General features: G+C 56.5%; 1 protein-coding gene and 1 pseudogene across 1 annotated transcript in view; one reads left to right on the forward strand and one right to left on the reverse strand.

Moving 5' to 3' along the window:
- LOC116274652 overlaps window positions 1-11,377 on the reverse strand; it is a 29,051-nt pseudogene extending 17,674 nt beyond the window's left edge.
- A 2,570-nt stretch (window positions 11,378-13,947) lies between these two features.
- COL18A1 (collagen type XVIII alpha 1 chain) overlaps window positions 13,948-17,201 on the forward strand; it is a 54,124-nt gene continuing 50,870 nt past the window's right edge. Inside the window, exon 1 of the mRNA XM_031665882.1 lies at window positions 13,948-15,321. Within this exon, the coding sequence (XP_031521742.1) occupies window positions 13,971-15,321 (1,351 nt within the window). The 5' untranslated portion in view covers window positions 13,948-13,970. The remainder of the gene's footprint in view (window positions 15,322-17,201) is intronic.

The raw sequence follows: 17,201 nt of genomic DNA on the forward strand, positions 1-17,201 counted from the left end.
GGCTTTGGAAGTGCAGCTCGTCCTGGTGCCAAGCACAGAGCCCGGCCTCCAAGATGCTCAGGAAATGCCGCTCTCTGCGCCCGAGTGCTCAGTGCGAACCTGTGGCGTCCGTTACGGTCTCCGGCTGCGAATGTAGCAAGGAGTGGGGACTAGGCCTGGGAGATGGGAGGGTTTGTCTGAATGACTTCCTGAGCGAAAGCAAACCGGGAAGTCTCGGGCTGCGCGCTGGTGCCCCGACCTCGCACCTCCCACCCTTTCTGTGGGGCCAGCACCCAGAAAGCACGAGGGGAGGCTGGCAGGCCGTGGGTCGTACTGGCGGAGGGGCCGGTCCTCCGACGATGGGGCAAACGTCTCCGGCCCAGCCCCCCAGGCTCGGGGATGCGAGGGCAAGGGCTGCGGGGTGGGAACACTGGCTGAGGCTGTTGCTGTGTGACGGCTCCACACCAGCTTAGCTTCCTCACCTGGCACACAGGCTCTGGCTGGAATTTGCTGCATTCTCCAAGCTCTGCAAAATTCAGAAGCAGAGGCCTCCCTGGGCTCTCACGGCCCCCTGGCTTCTTGCCCACTCACATAGAGGGTCCAGAGCTGCGCCTGTGAGGCTGTGAGGAAAGCAGGTGCTTCAGGCCTGCCGGCGGCCACTGGGAGTAGCTGGGTGGGCTCCTCAGGCCCTGCAGGGCTGACCCCTGGCTCCAGGTCCTGGGCCTCCGTGCCACGTTCGGTGCCTGTGCCTTGCTCTTCTTCTTTAAATCCCACCTGTGAGTTTTATTTTTGTAACTGCAGAGCATGATGAAAACCGCAAAGCCACCGAGGCACGCGTCATGTCTGCGGGGAGGGCCCCTCACTCTCTGGCTCTGCATCATCCGCGTGTCTCACTCACCATGGATGTCCCTGCCTCTGAGCCCACCCTCACCTGTGTCCTCAGCTGGGTAGGCGCTGCCCTCTCTGCCTCCGCCTCCACCACCTCCTGGACATCGTAGTCTCTGTCACCAGGTAGTAGCAGGGCTGGGCCCCTTTGGGCAAGCACGCCCAGGCCCAGGGGTGGGGCCCACAGCCATACAGATCGAGCCAGGCCGGGGTCTGCCCTGCAGACTTTCCCTCATCAGTAGGATAAGGCCCAGCGTGATGATGGGGGTCCCACTGTCAAAGAAGTGATCAGGAACATTGGAGGACAGGGTGGGTGTGGTGTAGGAGGGAGCTGGAACCACTGGGGTATGGCACACTTGCCTTCACTTTCCAGGGCATGAGCTGGGAGGGTGGTGCCTGCAGCGTCCCCACAGCAGCTCATGGGCCTGGGTCTGCCCCAGGTCGGGGCTGCCCTGCCGATGGTGGCCATGGTGTGCAGAACACAGGGCCCTCCTGCTGTGTCCACCAGGGAGATGGCCATGGTGCCCCAGGCTGACCACCTCCATGCACCTCACTTCCCAGCCAGTCCTGCCTTCCACATTGGTGATGATTTCTAGGTATTTGCAGTGAGGTTAGGTCCTGTGGCAAGGAGCAGACCGGGGTGAGGGGTGGTCCGTGGTCAGGAGCAGGGCCTGGGACCCCAACCTGCATTGAGGTCCAGCCTGCCCTGGTTAGCTGGGTGCCCTGAGCAGACCCCAGGGTGGCAGTCCTGGTGTGGGCAGTGGTCCTGGTGTGGGCGGATTCCTGGAGGACACGTGGGTCTTGCATCCAGCACAGGTCTTGGTGCCTGGGAGGTGCTTACCCGGTGGCCCCAGCAGGCACGAGTGTGGCTGTCACAGCTGGGGTCTAGGTAGGTCAGGCAGCCCTGTGGGAACCTGGCTGCGTGAGTCTGCCCTGGGGCCTTCCATGAGAAAACCCAGTTAACGAGCAACCTGTAAACTCTTGAAAACCGAGTGGGCCTTCACCAGCTTGAAAGGCCGCCCATGCCTTTCCTCCTCGGCCCTCACAGCCCAGCTCGGCGTCACAGCAGAGTCCTGGTGGTGGAGATGCTTTGCCCACTGGCCACCCAGGGCTGGGAGCCTCGGCCAAGGGCTCCTTCCTTGCACTGTGGTCTCTCGGGACCTAGGAGGTCCCAGGGTGTGGACTGTGGTGAACTGTTCTCTGACAGGTGGCCCTTTTTCTCCCACGTGGGTGAAGGGTGAAGCCTCTGGGTGGTCCTGTACCTGTCTGTCACATCCCGGGCTGCAGCTGGGTCCCCAGGGAGGCCTCCGTGAAAACACAAATCAAATGCTAATTTCCTGGTGAAGAGTCTTTATGAGAACAATGCGGCCCGTGCCCCTTTGCGGGGCTCTGCTGGTGGAGAGGAACAGCTAAACTGTAGCACTAAAGAGAGATGCCTGCTACATGATCCCCTAGACGTGTCCCCGGGACACTGGACATCTGGTGGCCCTGCAGACTCCTAGGAAGGGGACTGTCCTCCCAATGGCAGCCGGGACTGCCTGTCCTCTTTTGGGTGGCCAGGATGTTGCAGGCTGAGTAGGTGTCTGGCCTTACCACTGGGGGGGCCACGTTGCAACATAAGAATTCAGTGTCCCTCTGTGGGGAATTTGCTTCCTGGCTGCCACGCTGCCACTCTCTCTTGTCTTCTGTTTGGCCCCTTCCCCGTTGCACATCCTGGCCTGGCGTGGTCGTCCCGTGGCGTCCTCGACCCTCTCCCATGTGGCTTGTGTGCTCCATGGTACCTCCTGCCTCCCGAAATCACCTCTCTGTTCACTTTGTGCCAGGTACAGTAGCCACGAGGGCTGAGACCCTCCCCTTTTGTTCTCCAACGCATGCATCTTCAGTGCTGCGAGCAGGCTGGGCTTGCAGCAGGAGCACGGGTGAACGTGCGGAGTGAATGAAGGGCCGTGTGCCCATGTGGGTGGTGTGCGGGGGTGTGGTGAGGCACGTGCAGGGGTGTAGCGAGGTGTGGGACCTGCGGAGTGAATGCAGGGCCGTGTGCTCGTGTGGGTGGTGTGCGGGGGTGTGGTGAGGCACGTGCAGGGGTGTAGTGAGGTGTGGGACGTGTGGAGTGAATGGAGGTCCTTGTGCTCGTGTGGGTGGTGTGAGGGGGTGTGGCGAGGCTTGGGGCTGGAGTCAGCCAGTTTCCGGGCTTTTGGTTTTCTGGCTGTAAAATGCACGTGCCAGGATAGTTGTGAGGTGCACGCTCCCTCGTGCATGGAGCATGGTTCCACAGTGCTGTGGACACAGGAGCCCTCGATAAATGCCAGCCGTGAGCATCGGGAGCTGGCACGAGAGCAGCTTTGAGAGCCTGGGTCATTCAGGGCGAGAGAGGCTCCGGGAGTGGAGGCTGTGAGCCAAGGAGGAAACTCGCTACTTGACGTGTCCTGGGTGGTTCAGGGCGAGCGAGGCCATGGGGAGCACAGGCTGTGAGCCAGGGAGGAAATGCTACTCGACCATTAGGAGGAAGTGGCGTGCTCCTCGAACATGATGGTACTAGGTTTGAAAACCAGCACTAGCAGCAAAAATGACTCCGTGTCCATACCCTAGTTTTTAAAAGTTGATAAATACTCCCTGTAAAAATGAGTTTTAAAAGCATAGGAATTTATAAGAGAAACACTTTCATCAAATACATGAAAAAAATCAGTCTCACTCAAAATGGAAGTAATAAGAAATCAAGCAGCATTAAGGATTGTGTGGTTTGGAAATTGTGATATGGGTCTCCCTTGATTGTTTTGAACAGCTTTGTTGAGATGTAATTCACATTCTGTGCAATTCACTCGAAGTGTACAATCCAGTGGTTTTCAGTATGTTCAAAAATCTGTGCCACCATCATCCCCGTTGACTGTAGCACATTTCATCGCTCCAGAGGGAAGCCCTTCTGCCACCCTCCCTCCCTCCAGTCCTGGCCACTGTTCATCTCCTGGCGTCCCTCTTCCGAGCTTCCATACGGATTAAACCATGTAACGTGTGGTCCTTTCTGTCTGGCTTCTTCCCGTCAGCATGTGGTTTCCGGGTTCGTCCGTGTTGCACCCTGTCCCAGGGCTTTATTCCTTGCTGTCACTGAATAATACCCCACCGGGTGGAGACACCACACTGTGTTTGTCGATTCAGCAGTTGGCGGACTTCTGAGCAGTGTCCACCTTTTAGCTGTGATGAACAGTGCTGCTGTGAACACTTGTGTACAAGTTTCAATGTGGACGTGTCTTCATTTCTCTTGGGTATATACCTAAGGTGGAATCACTGGGACTATGGTAGCTGTGTTTACTCATTTGAGCAACCACCAGCCTGCTTTCCCAAGTGTCTACACCATCTCACATCCCTTCCCGCAGCCTTGAGAGTTCCGATTTCACCACATTTTGCCATCACTTGTTTTTACCTGACTTTTTGATTCCAGCCCAACTTGGGTGTAAAACAGTATCTCGTGGTTTTCATTTGCATTTTCGTGATGACTGATAATGTTGAACATCTTTTTTGTGTGTGTTTTTGTTGGCAATTTGTATTTCTACCTTGGAGAAATGTCTATTCCGATTCTTGCCCACTTTTAGTTGGATTATTGTCTTTTTGTTGTTGAGTTATGAGTTCTTTACATCGTCTGGATGGAAGTGCTTCCTCACATACATGATTCGCAAATATTTTCTCCCATTCTGTGAGTTGTCATTTCACTTTCTTGATGGTATCCTTTGAAGCACAAACTTTTAAAAGCACAAAACTTTTAAATTTTTATGAAGTCCAATTTATTTTTCTTTTGTCACTTGGGTTTTTGCTGTCATATATAAGAAGCCTTTGCCAAATCCAAGGTTATGAAAAAGAAAACCTTCAAAAGGTTTTTTATTTTAGCTCTTATGTTTAATATATTAAATATATTTTTAATATTTTAAATATGTATTTATATATTAATATAATATATATTACGTATATTATATTATACAATTACATGTTATATAACTGTATATTATATATTGTATATATTATATATTATACATATTATATATTATGTATTTATTATATAATATATATTAATATATATTTAAATAAAAATTTTAATAGCTGCATGTGGTGTGAAGTAAGGATCCGGCTTCGCCCTTTTGCGTGTGTCTGTTCTGTTGACCCAGCACCGTTTGTTGAAGGCTGCTCTTTCCTCATTGAACAGTTTCGACATTCTTGTCAAACATGAGTTGCCTGTAGGTTTATGAGTTTATTCCAGAACCCTCAGTTCACTGCATCGATGCATGTGTCTGTCCTTGCGCCACTCCCACACTGTCCTGTTACCATCACTTTGTAGTAAGTTTTAAAATTGGGAGTGTAAGTCCTTCAGCTATTTTCTAATCCAATCCTATGAACAAACTAGATGGCAGATGAAATTGAAAATTTCCTAGAAAGGTGCAAACTACTCAAACTGATTCAACAAGAAATAGACAATGTGAATAGATCTATAACAAGTGAAGAGGTTGAATTAGTAATCCAAAAACACCCTTAAAGAAAAGCCAAGGACCAGAGAGCTTCCCAGCTAAATTCTACCAAGCATTTAAATAATTAAAACCAATTCTCACAAACTCTTTCAGAAGACTGGGAGAGTGGGAAGCACTTCCCAGTTCATTTTATGAGACAAGTATTACTCTGATACCATAATCAGACAAAGACATTGCCAAAAAAAGAAAATTGCAGACTCACTTATCTTATGAATATGGACACAGAAATCCTTAGTAGACTACTAGTAAATAAAATCCAGCAACATATAAAAAAAATTCACCATGACTAAGTGGGATTTATCCCAGGAATTCAAGGTTGGTTTAACACTTGAAAATCAATGTAATACATTATATCAATAGAATAAAAAATTAAAAACACCCCCAATCGTCTCAATAGATGCAGAGAAAGTATTTGGCACAATTCAACACCATTCATGAAAACACTCAACAAGCTGATAACGAGCATCTGTGACAAAGCTCACAGCTGACACCATGCTTGTGGTGAAGGAGCAAATGCATCAGGAGCAAGACAAGGACGTTCCCTATTGCCCCTTCTATTTAACATTGTACTGGAGGTTCCAGCCAGGAAAGTTAGGCAAGAAGAAATAAAAGACATCCAGATTGGAAAGGAACAAGTAAAACTGTATTTTTAGAGGCCAGATCTTATATATGTGTATCTTATATATGAGCTATATATCATGTATCATATATATCATATATCATATATATCGTATATCATATATATATTTAAAAGTAAAAGTTTCTTCTAAAAAGTTTTTTATTGTTCCTCTAAAAATACAGTTTTTTCTAAGTAATCCACAAAAAAACTTTTTTTTTTTTTTTTTTTTTTTTTTTTTGAGACGGAGTCTCGCGCTGTCGCCCAGGCTGGAGTGCAGTGGCCGGATCTCAGCTCACTGCAAGCTCCGCCTCCCGGGTTCACGCCATTCTCCGGCCTCAGCCTCCCGAGTAGCTGGGACTACAGGCGCTGCCACCTCGCCCGGCTATTTTTTGTATTTCTTAGTAGAGACGGGGTTTCACCGTGTTAGCCAGGATGGTCTCGATCTCCTGACCTCGTGATCCGCCCATCTCGGCCTCCCAAAGTGCTGGGATTACAGGCTTGAGCCACCGCGCCCGGCCAAAAAAACTATTAGAACTAATAAATGAGCTCAGAAAGGTTGCAGGGTGTAAGATCAATACAGAAAAATCTATTCTATTTATTTATACTTGCAATGAACAATCCAAAAATGACATTAAGAAAGAAAAATCTGTTTACAATAGCTTCAACAAGAACTTATACTCTGAAAACTACAAAACAGCATTGAAAGTAATTAAGGAAGATCTAAATAAATGGAAAGTTATCCCGTGTTCATGGATTGGAAGATAGAATACTTCCTAAATCGACTAGAGTCCACACAACTCCTGCTGGAATCCCCACTGGCTACAGAAATTGTCAAAGTGACCCCAATACTTAAATTGAATTTCGGGGAACCCAGAATGGCCAAAGCAATCTTGGAGAAGAAAAAAATCGGGGACCCCTTGGCTCTGGAAGTTCTTAGTGTCTTTGAAAATATCTGCTTTGTTTTGGGTAGAGTGTGGATGGCTCCCTTAGAGCCTACAGAGCACATTGAGATCTTTTGTTTTGCCTTAGTGAACTTTATAACATCAAGCAGGAGATGTCGGTGAGCCTCGCTGCCCCGCTGTGCTCCACCCATCGGCCCTCCTTGCTGCAGCATTCAGGAGAAGACAGAGGCAGTGTCTTCTGCCAACCTCCTCGGACTGGGAGGCGTAACAAGACTTTGAAGGCGTGCCAGGAATAGCACCCACATGGAGCCCAGGGGACATGGATCGAGGTCTGAAAAGCATTTCTTCCCACCCTCTGCCGAGTCACCTGCACTGCCAGAGGTGGAGCTGGCATAGGGAGTTTGCCCAAAGACATCAGGAAGAAACCTCTGTTTTCTCTACAAACATCCGATTGAGAACATTTCAAACCTGCATTGACGTTGATAGGATGATCAGAAAATGCTCATACACACCTTCCATTCAACTCACAAGCAAACACTTGCCACATTTTTCCCAGGCGCTCCCTTTCTCTCCATCCATATCCACACACACACATATCCACGCACACAGGTATCCATGTGTGTGCACACACAAGAATATCTACATGCACCTCCACGTGTGTACATATCTGCACACATCCGTGATGCATATCCATGTGTGCACATGTACATACCCATGCACACATTCACGCATGCTCGTCTGTTTGCACACATAATCCACATGCAATCCATGCACACAGATAGCCACGCATGCATGTATCCATAGCCACACATCCATGTACACGCACACATGTGTGCTCCTGCATATCCACAAGCAAGTACAGACACTCGCTGAGGTGAGCGACAGCATCTCCACCCATTGCCCTGTAGGTGCACTTCTGTGTGCATATCCCAGGAACAAGGACGTTCTTCCACAGAGCACAGTGTCATCGTCACGCCTGAGAAGTTTACAATAATTCTGTCCATGCTCCTGTGAACAGGCCATCTCCAGATGCACTCCATAATGTCCTTTGCCCCACTGGCCTGCGTGTCTTTTGGGCAGTCCCAGAGCCGTCGGGGACCACGTGTTGCATTAGTGTCCTGCTCTGTAATCTGTTGGCTCTGGAGCAGCCCTGCCCACCCCCGCCACCCCACCGCCTTCTTCCTGACATGGGTGTTTCTGGGAGTCCGGCTGGGTTTCTGTGGGGGTGTCTGTCCCGCAGCCTGGACTTATCCACCTGCCTGCTCGTGTTTAGATGCAGGCTTTGTAGAGAACCACGGCAGGGGTCCATGTGGCCTCCTTGTGGCCTCCTGTCAGGGGCAGAGGTGGCAGCTGTCCCTGGGAAGATGCCTCAAATGTCTTTTCCCTGCGACGCTTTGATCCTCATGCTGCTCCTGCCTCAGGCCCTGCTGCCCGGCTCATGACCCTTCACCGGTGATCCATCTCCCGTGTCTCTGGCGGCCTTCCCAAGGGTGGGCCGTGGGGGTAGGGTGGAGGTTGCACCAAGCCCAAGGGGAGGACCTGGCTCTCGTGGGCTTCCAGCTGCCGCCAGCCAGGTGCGGGAAGAGGCAGGCTGCCCGCTGAGCGCCAGGCTGTGCTTGGCATTAATTTAGGAGCCAAGAAGGCTCCCACCGCTCATGATCACGCAGCGGAGGACTGGGGTTGAAGAGGTTGAAGAGCTCAGGCTCCCCACCTGGTGGTCCCCAGGCTCTGCCGAGCGGTCAGAGGGACACCAGAGCCTGGGGAGGGACACGGCTGAGTCCAGGAATGTACATCCAGGGAAGAGCTAAGAGAAGCCTCGTCGTGGAATCGGGGGACAGAAGCCTCCACTCTGCCCCACCGTGGAGGAGACAATGGGCTTATGGGGCACCCTGAGCACTGAGCAGAGGGGGAAAGAGGCTGTAAGCGGGGGGTAGACGTTAGACAGGGTGTTGTCACACCCCCTCTGCCTCCATAGGTCTTCAGGTCCATGTGGTGTTCGGTGACAGGGGAGCGCCCTCCAGGGACCTGGACCTGGGCCCAGCCACCTGGCCCTCTCACTGTACGGCCACCTTCAGCCACTGAATCTGCAGACAGCGGCAGCTGGTCATGCCGCTGGCCGGGTTGTGCCCGGTCCAGGTCTGGTGAGAGGTCCTGGCCAAGCAACGGAGCCTTCAGGGGGCACTTGCAGAGCTTCTGGCCTTTTATCATTGCGGTTTGAAAAAGTAGCCACAAGATACAGAGTCCAGGAAGCACATTCAGAGCCTTTAGACAATCATAAACTAGTTGCGCCACAGAAAGATGAAAAGTCATGTTTTCATTTCAAAAGGGCTGGAGACGTGTCCGCGGCATCCAAACCTTGACTGGCTGTGCCCGCCTGGGGGGTGTGCCCATGGGCAGTGGGTACTGGGACCTCAGGGCCCAGGTTTCCCTCTGTGGACTCTCTAGGAGCCCTGCCTGGGCCTGCCCTTGGACAGTCTCTGGTCCCTGGGGAAGGAGGGGAGGGAGGCCACACCTGAGGGGTCTCTGCAGGACATTCTGGGCTCAGGCGGGTATCTGGAGGCAAGGACAGGGAGGGAACGAAGGGGGTGGCTCAGGTGGGGGCTGCCCTGCTCCCTCATCTGTGTCATCCTCCCCCAGCCTCCAGGGCTGAGGTGTGGGAGGCCCACAGGGAGGGAGCCCAGAGCCGCCCGCCACAGGCTGAGGCCTAGGGTGGCCACGAGTAGGAGGAGCACTTCTGACAATTGAACAGCCCGGAGCCTCGAAGCTACGGTTGGGGCCTTCAGCCCGGAAATGGGCCCCCCTCTTTACCCCCTGACGAACCAGTTTCCCCATTCACGTGTGGGTGTTTGTGCCTTTTTTAAAAAAGAAAATAAAAGATCACACTATTTAGGAATCCAAACCAGACAGACCAACAAGACAGGACAAACCCTGGCTCGGGGCAGGTGAAGGCAGTGGGAAGAGGCTTCCTGGAGACCAGATGGGGTGCAGGGAGTGGGGAGGCCCAGTTCTTGGCGCCTGTGTTCATGGTGGGCGGAGTCTCCCTTGGCGTCTGAAATGGCCACTGGTGCATATGACCTCCCCCTGCATCTCAGGCCTCCCTCCCGCTGTACCCACCCTGCACCCTGCTGCCAGCTGCTTTAGCGTTCAGAGCCCGTGGCTGGCGTGGCAGTGGCGAGCCCTCCATGGCTATGTGGACGCCAGAGGCTGAGGGAGGACACCCGCTCCGTGGTGGGACAGCACGCCCGGGTCCACCAAGACCAGGTGGACGCTGAGGCTCCAGGGCCTCGTGGCTGTTCCAGTGGCCCTGTCACCTCAGGAGACAGGGCCCGACTCTGCAGGACGGCACCGGTGGGGGACGGCAGGTCCTCTAAGGGGTGTGGGGTTCTGAGCTGTTCGCCTCAGGACCCTCAGGAATGGGCAGGTCGTGATAACAGGAGTGGCTGCATGTGGGCAGCCCATGGCTACAGCTTCCAACGGGCATTTCTAGTGCCCTGGCCAGATGGCCGGCCAGCAGGGGCCATGGTGCCGCTGCACTGTAGCCTAGCAACAGAGGAGATCCATTTTCTCATCAGGTTAGCCAGGGAGTAGAGCAGGGAGTCAACCCAAGTCTCTCCACGCGGAGTGGGACAGGCTGTGATGATGCCCAACACAGCAGCTGGGTCAGCTTGGCTTCCAGGAAGGGAGCCCCTTGGCCCGCCTGTTGTCATAACTGAGAGCCAGAGAAAGGGGCCCCACAGGCTCCGGGGCCCTGGGGACGCAGCTGGGTGGCTGTGTTGTGTGGTGCCGCCTTTCCGGGATCCCCGGGATTGTTGAGCCATGCTCTTCCCCAGCTCCCCGCTGGCCTTCGCAGGGATGATGTGCTTGTCTGCGTGGGGTTTGCTGAGGGAGTTTGTGGTTAACATTCCCTTGTTGAGTTGAATGAGGACCCCGTGTTCTGTGCTCAGCCCAGGAACACTCAGAGGGGAAGGTGGTGGGATTCGAAGGCTGCTTCCTCTGCGAAGTCAGACTGGGAAGGTCGATCTCAGGCCTCAAGGCAATAGGGTGGAAGGACTTTAGACTGGGGCACTCTCCTGTGTCACCCAGGTCCCGCGCACCCCCAGGGAGGGGTCTCACCTGTCTTGTCAGCTCTGCTCTGTCAAGAGCTGTGGACCCTCTTCCTCCTTAGCTTGGGTCATCCCATGTGAGCTCCATCATGGGCCTCCCAGCCGCCCCATCAGAGCCAAGTGGTTCCTGCCTTCCTGCAGACCCCAAGGTCCCTCATGCTGACATGTGTCCTCCGTCTCTAGCAGGCCTGAAGCCGCACTCACCCCAGGAGGGGCCAAGGAGCTGCAGGGAAACTGCCAACTGCTGCTCCCTGTGCCTCAGCTTCTCTGTTCCCTCCACCAAGGGGAAGAGGCCGCGCCGAAACCCTGGTCTGTGCCGAAACCCTGGTCCGCGCCGAAACCCTGGTCCGCGCCAGAACCCTGGTCCGCGCTGCTCATGGTGCCGTCTGGGCACACAGACTTCTGGAACGAGTCATAGTCAGGCCCTTTACATGGAGCTGGGCAGGGCCTGGGGAGGAGGCCTGGATCCCTGGCCATGCTGCTAGAAGACTTGGGCAACACCAGGGTGCTTTCTGAGAGCGCAAGTACATGGTGAGTGTGCTTGCCTGTATGTGTGTGCAAGTATGTGTGTATGTGTGCACATGTGTGAGTGGTTGTGTGAGCATGCATGGCAGAGCTGAGTATGCATATGCCCTGTGTGTGTGACGTGTGAGCATGTATGTACGTGTGTGGGCTTGTGCATGTGAGTATTCACACATGACGTATGGCATAGCTGAGCATGCATTGCATGTGTTCATGTGTGAGCAGGAGTGAGCATACATAGATGTGTGCATATGTGGGTGTTCGTGTGTGAGCATGTGTGTATATACGCATGTGTTTGATGACATGTAGGAGGCTCATGTAGTAGCCACCCTTGCCAGGTGCTTCCTGGTGGGAACCAGATCCCAGGGGCTGAGCTGGGGGGCCGTGGCAGAGCTGCACTAGGATTTCCAAGAGGTGAAATGTGTGATGCTGTGGAGGTGCTTGGAGGTGAGGGAACCCCGATGGGGGACAGGAGGCTCTCAAAGCACTTGGAGGTGGAGGAGTCCTGGACAATGGACAGGAAGGGTGGGGTCAGGAGTGCAGTGGGCAGGTGAAGGTTGGAGGGAGCTGGGCACCCTGCAGATGGCAGGGTGGGTGCTCAGTGCGATGGGGCTGCCACCATCCTCCAAGTGTGGCCCCGAGGGCCAGAGCTGCTGTCCCTCCATCGCCGGGTGTAATCAGTTCCTTGTGCCTGGCTCTGCCCAGGAGCTGTATGTGGGGGGTGTGAATGACCCTCTGAGCACAGAGCCTTTGGGATGGGGCTGGGGGCGTCCCCACCCTGACAGTGTGGCAGGGCATCCCCCACAAGTGGAGCCCAGAGTTCCCTCCCCGAGAAGTGCTGGGGGAGGAGGGGGCGGTCTCTGGAATTTCTGTTCGGAGACTTTTCGGAGGCGTGTTTAAGCATAAAATCACATCAGCAGCAGTCAGTTTTCAAGCAAAGAGACTATTCTCTGGGCATCTCTAAGACGAGTTTGGACAGTGTGGAGATTAGTTTGGGGAGCAAGGCCTCGCCGAGACGCAGGTGTTTGCTTGTGGAATGCCTGCGCCTGCCCTCGAGAGGGATGTGGCGCTTAGCTGCTTGAAACGAGGCCAGGTCCCAGGCAGCCCAGCCCTGCCCTGTGGGAGCAATCAGCCGCTGGCTATAGCATGTCCTGACCTGGGGACAGCTGGGGACAGGTTGTGAGGCTGTTTCATCACAGCTGCTGTCACATCTACTGACCCCAGCCCTGGGGGATGGTGGCTGCGACCCCAGCCACACCCACACAGCCTGGAGGAGGCAGGGTGACGAGGGACTCCAGCTGGGGGAGCGGGTGCAGAGTGCTGCGGTGGGGGGGATGGATTGTGGGGTGAACACTGTGGGTATGTGCGTGTGAGGATGTACACATGTGTGAACATATGTGTGACAGCACGTGTGTGCGTGTGAGTGCACGTGTGTGAGTGAGCATGCCTGTGTAGACTGCCTGGATTCCATCTGGCTCCATCTCTTCCGGACTCCGTGATCTTGAGCAGGGTCCCCAGGCTCATGCCTCAGTTTTCTTCATCTGTGAAATGGGCTGATGGCCGGGCTGCACACAGATCCTCAGAGGGCGTAAGGCACACTCAGCACCCACTGCTGTGCCTGGGCAGCTGGTGGGGGCACAGCAGCCACTCACATGCCATTCACAGCCCTGTGGGTTACCCACTGCCTGGAATGTTCCAGTCTAATCGGATCCTTTTGTTAACGGGGAGACTGAGGCCAGGAAGGAGGATGCATTCCTGCCCTGGTCCCAGGCTCCACCTCTGCTGGGTCTCCTGGGCAGAAGGTCAGGAAGGGCTGAAAGGGACACAGTCCAAGACAAGTAAATCCCCAGCTTCGAGGGGAGGCACAGTGGCTCTGAGGGGGTCTGAGCCCCCCGAGACCCTCCCCGGGATGTTTAACGACTTGGGCAGCCATTGTAACAGTGGAATTGGCACTGCAGCAAGCTGAGCATTTTTTCAGTTCCAAGTTTCCTACAGCACAATGGCTCCGGGCCAGGCACCTCTGGGCGTTCCAGGCCAGAGGGGGAGCAGGGGCTGGGGGCTGCTGCCTCAGTGCTTCTGGGATGGGGTCCTGGCCTGGAACCCCAGTCTGGAGACTCAGCAGCCCTGCCCGGGCAGAGCCTAGCAGAGCACATGGGGAACCCCGCGGACACTGCACACACTGCCCCTCAGTCCTCACGGAGCCTGGGGCTGCTGCAGGGCCATGGGAAAGAAGTTGAAAATCCTTGGGTGTTGGAACCCTCCGGTGCTGGGCACCTTGATTCCAAGGCTGGTGCCTTCTTTCCTTCTGCAAGAGTGAGGGGTGGGAGACAGAACCGGCCAGAGGCTGGGAAGCCTGCATAGGGGAGGGCAGGAGGGCGGGAGCCTGGCTAGCCCCACCTCCAGGCACAAAGGCCCTCCCGCCGCCCTCCGCTCCAGCGGCACAGCCCCGATGGCTCCCGACCCCAGCGGCTGCCGCGTCCTGCTGCTGCTCTTCTGCTGCCTGGCAGCTGCTCAGGCCAACCTGCTGAACCTGAACTGGCTTTGGTTCAATAATAAGGACACCAGCCAAGCAGCTACCACAATCCCTGAGCCCCAGGGGCTCCTGCCTGTGCAGCCCACAGCAGACACCACCACGCACGTGGTCCCCCAGGATGGTTCCACGGAGCCAGCGACAGCCCCTGGCAGCCCCGAGCCACCCTCAGAGCTGCTGGAGGACAGCCAGGGTACCCCCACTTCTGCCGAGAGCCCGGACATGCCAGAGGAGAACATTGCCGGTGTGGGAGCCAAGATCCTGAACGTGGCCCAAGGCATCCGGAGCTTTGTCCAGCTGTGGAATGACACCGTCCCCACTGAGAGCTTGGCCCGGGCGGAAACGCGGGTTGTTGAGGCTCCTGTGGGCACCCTCGCCCTCCCTGGGCCTTCCAGCACCCCCCGGGAGAATGGGACCACTCTGTGGCCCAGCCGTGGCGCTCCCAGCTCTCCGGGCGCCCACACGACCGAGGCTGGCACCCTGCCTGCACCCACCCCATCGCCTCCCTCCCTGGGCAGGCCCCGGGCACCACTCACGGGGCCCTCAGTGCCACCACCATCCTCAGGTAGAGCTTCTCTCTCCTCCTCGCTGGGCGGGGCCCCTGCCTGGGGAAGCCTGCACGACCCGGACAGCCAAGGACTCTCGCCTACCGCAGCCACTCCCAGCCAGCAGCTCCAACACCCTGACGTCCGCCTGCGCACACCACTTCTGCACCCCCTGGTGACGGGCTCCCTGGGCGCGCACGCGGCCCCCTCTGCCTTCTCCTCTGGGCTCCCGGGTGCACTGTCTCAGGTCGCAGTTACCACTTTAATCGGGGACAGCGGTGCTTGGGTCTCCCACGCGGCTAACTCTGTGGGGCTGGGTCTTGCTAATAACTCTGCCCTGCTCGGGGCTGACCCTGAGGCCCCCGCCGGTCGCTGCCTGCCCCTGCCGCCCTCCCTGCCGGTCTGTGGCCGCCTGGGCATCTCGCGCTCCTGGCTGCCCAATCACCTCCACCACGAGAGCAGCCAGCAGGTGCAGGCCGCGGCGCAGGTGTGGGGGGGCCTGCTGCGGACGCACTGCCACCCCTTCCTCACCTGGTTCTTCTGCCTGCTCCTGGCCCCACCGTGCGGCAGGGTCCTGCTGCCCGCCCCGCCACCCTGCCGCCAATTCTGCGAGGCCCTGCAGGACACGTGCTGGAGCCGCCTGAGTGGGGGCCGGCTGCCTGTCGCCTGTGCCTCGCTCCCAACCCAGGAGGACGGGTACTGTGTGTTCATTGGGCCGGCTGCAGGTAACTGGCCGGCCCCGCTCTCCCCACCCTTTCCTTTTTGCCTTGCCAGGTAAGCGTGGTCAGGGCTGACGTGAGCCTGGTACAGGTTCCCCCCACACTGAGTCTCTACGGTCAGGGGCCCGTGGCCCTCGGGAGGCGGGAGAGCTGGGAGTGAGGCATCCTGTGCGGGGAGGAGGCCGGCGTCTGGACGGGAAGAGGGTGGATGAACCACAGCTGATGTGTCCAGGCGTTGCCTGGGCCTGGGGCTTCCTGGGCATTTTAGCACATTTAGTCCTCAGCACGGTCCCGAGATACCCTGCCATGCCCTGAGTCACAGAGGGGAAACTGAAGCATGGGGCAGTGGCGTGACTCACCCCAGAGAGCCGAGATTCCCATTCAGGTGCGGCTGCATTGACCTTGCCCCGGTCACTAAGCTGCACAGTTCAACCCGCTTCCTGGGAGCCTTAGCGTGCTCAGGCCAAGGGTGCTGCTGTGTGGGCAGTGCAGAGACCCTCACCAGGGTGGGGACCAGGGAGGTCCGCAGGGCCTGTCCTGAGAGGAAGCCTTTCATGTCCCCCCCCCATCATGAAGCACACAGCCTCCTTGCCACAGTGGGGGCCGCTCCTGGGCCCAGGGGACGTTGCCCCATCACCACGTGACCTGGCCCTGTTGCTGGCTGGGCAGTTGGGGGGCAGGAAGAGGAGGGAAGGGGGAACTCTTTAACCTCCCGGGGGCAGGGGCAGCCCAGGAAGGACCCCAGCAGCTCCCTCCTCTGTGTCTGGGGGTAGACGGGGCCCCTGAGCTGTGCCTACCCCATGCAGATTCTGCCTGCTGTGTGCACCGGCAGCCTTGGCCCAGAGGCCCCGTCCCCACAGGGCGAGGTGCTCTGTCCCCCCCATAGTGCCGAGGGGAAGCAGCCTCGGTCTTTGCCCTGTGGGCTTTGGGACAGGGTTGGTGGGGATTAGCAGCTGTGCCGGACCTGGAGGTGGGGGTGCCTGCAGTGGAAATTTCCGTGGACACCCACCTGCCAGGCTCCATGAGGGATGACGATCTTGGTGATTCCCCTCGAGTTTCAGGCCAGTGACCATTTCTCTCAGCAAAGCCCAGAGCCTCTGCAGACCCTGTGTGGGGCCCGGGGTGTGGCCGGGGGGCCGCAGGCAGGGCAGGGACAAGTGCTGACAACAGGTGGTCCCAGGAGCAAAGCCCACGTGGGCTGGAATGGAGGGGTAGGCAGGAAGGGAGGGAGGGCTGCAGTGGGGCATGGCTGAGCCTGAGGCAGGTACAGGAACTGTGCTAGGGGGGCGTGGTGTGTGCAGGCGTGGGGGCCCTTGTGGATGCGCCCTGGAAGTGTAGGGCTGGAGCTCTCCTGTGGCAGGGGCTGTGCCCATGGCTGTTGGCATCTCGGGGCTTAGATGGTACCCCCAGGGCAGCTGGCACTGCCACAAGCAGTCAGATTCCTGGGTCCCACTCATGGTCCATCCCTGGAACACCCAAATGCCAAGCAAGCACCAGCCGCCTTGCAGGCAACCCCCCTAGGGCCACACCCCACCTGGCTACTGGTGGCCAAGCCTTGTTCCCCACCCAGCGTGTGGGTAGGGCAGCACTTCAGGAGCCATCCTGCCTGGAGAGACCCTAGTCCAGTGTCCTGGAGCCCCAGGAGGCTCGAGCACAGCCCACCTCGTCCTCGGAGGCAGACAGGACAGCGGCAGGCTGGGAGGGCTGCGGCCTGTGGGAAGGGAAACGCCAGGCCCCGAGACTGTCTGGGATCAGCTGAGCGCTCTGAACAAGCATCGGCCTCAGGGAAGGTGCTGATCTCCTGGGAGTCGGTGCTCAGCTGCATGGCTCAGGGGCTAGGGTCTGAGTGGGGCTGTGGGGGCGAGGAATTTCTGTAACTGCAGCTG

This window comes from Papio anubis, chromosome 4, assembly GCF_008728515.1.
Source record: "Papio anubis isolate 15944 chromosome 4, Panubis1.0, whole genome shotgun sequence".
In the NCBI taxonomy this organism is placed as follows: domain Eukaryota; kingdom Metazoa; phylum Chordata; class Mammalia; order Primates; family Cercopithecidae; genus Papio; species Papio anubis.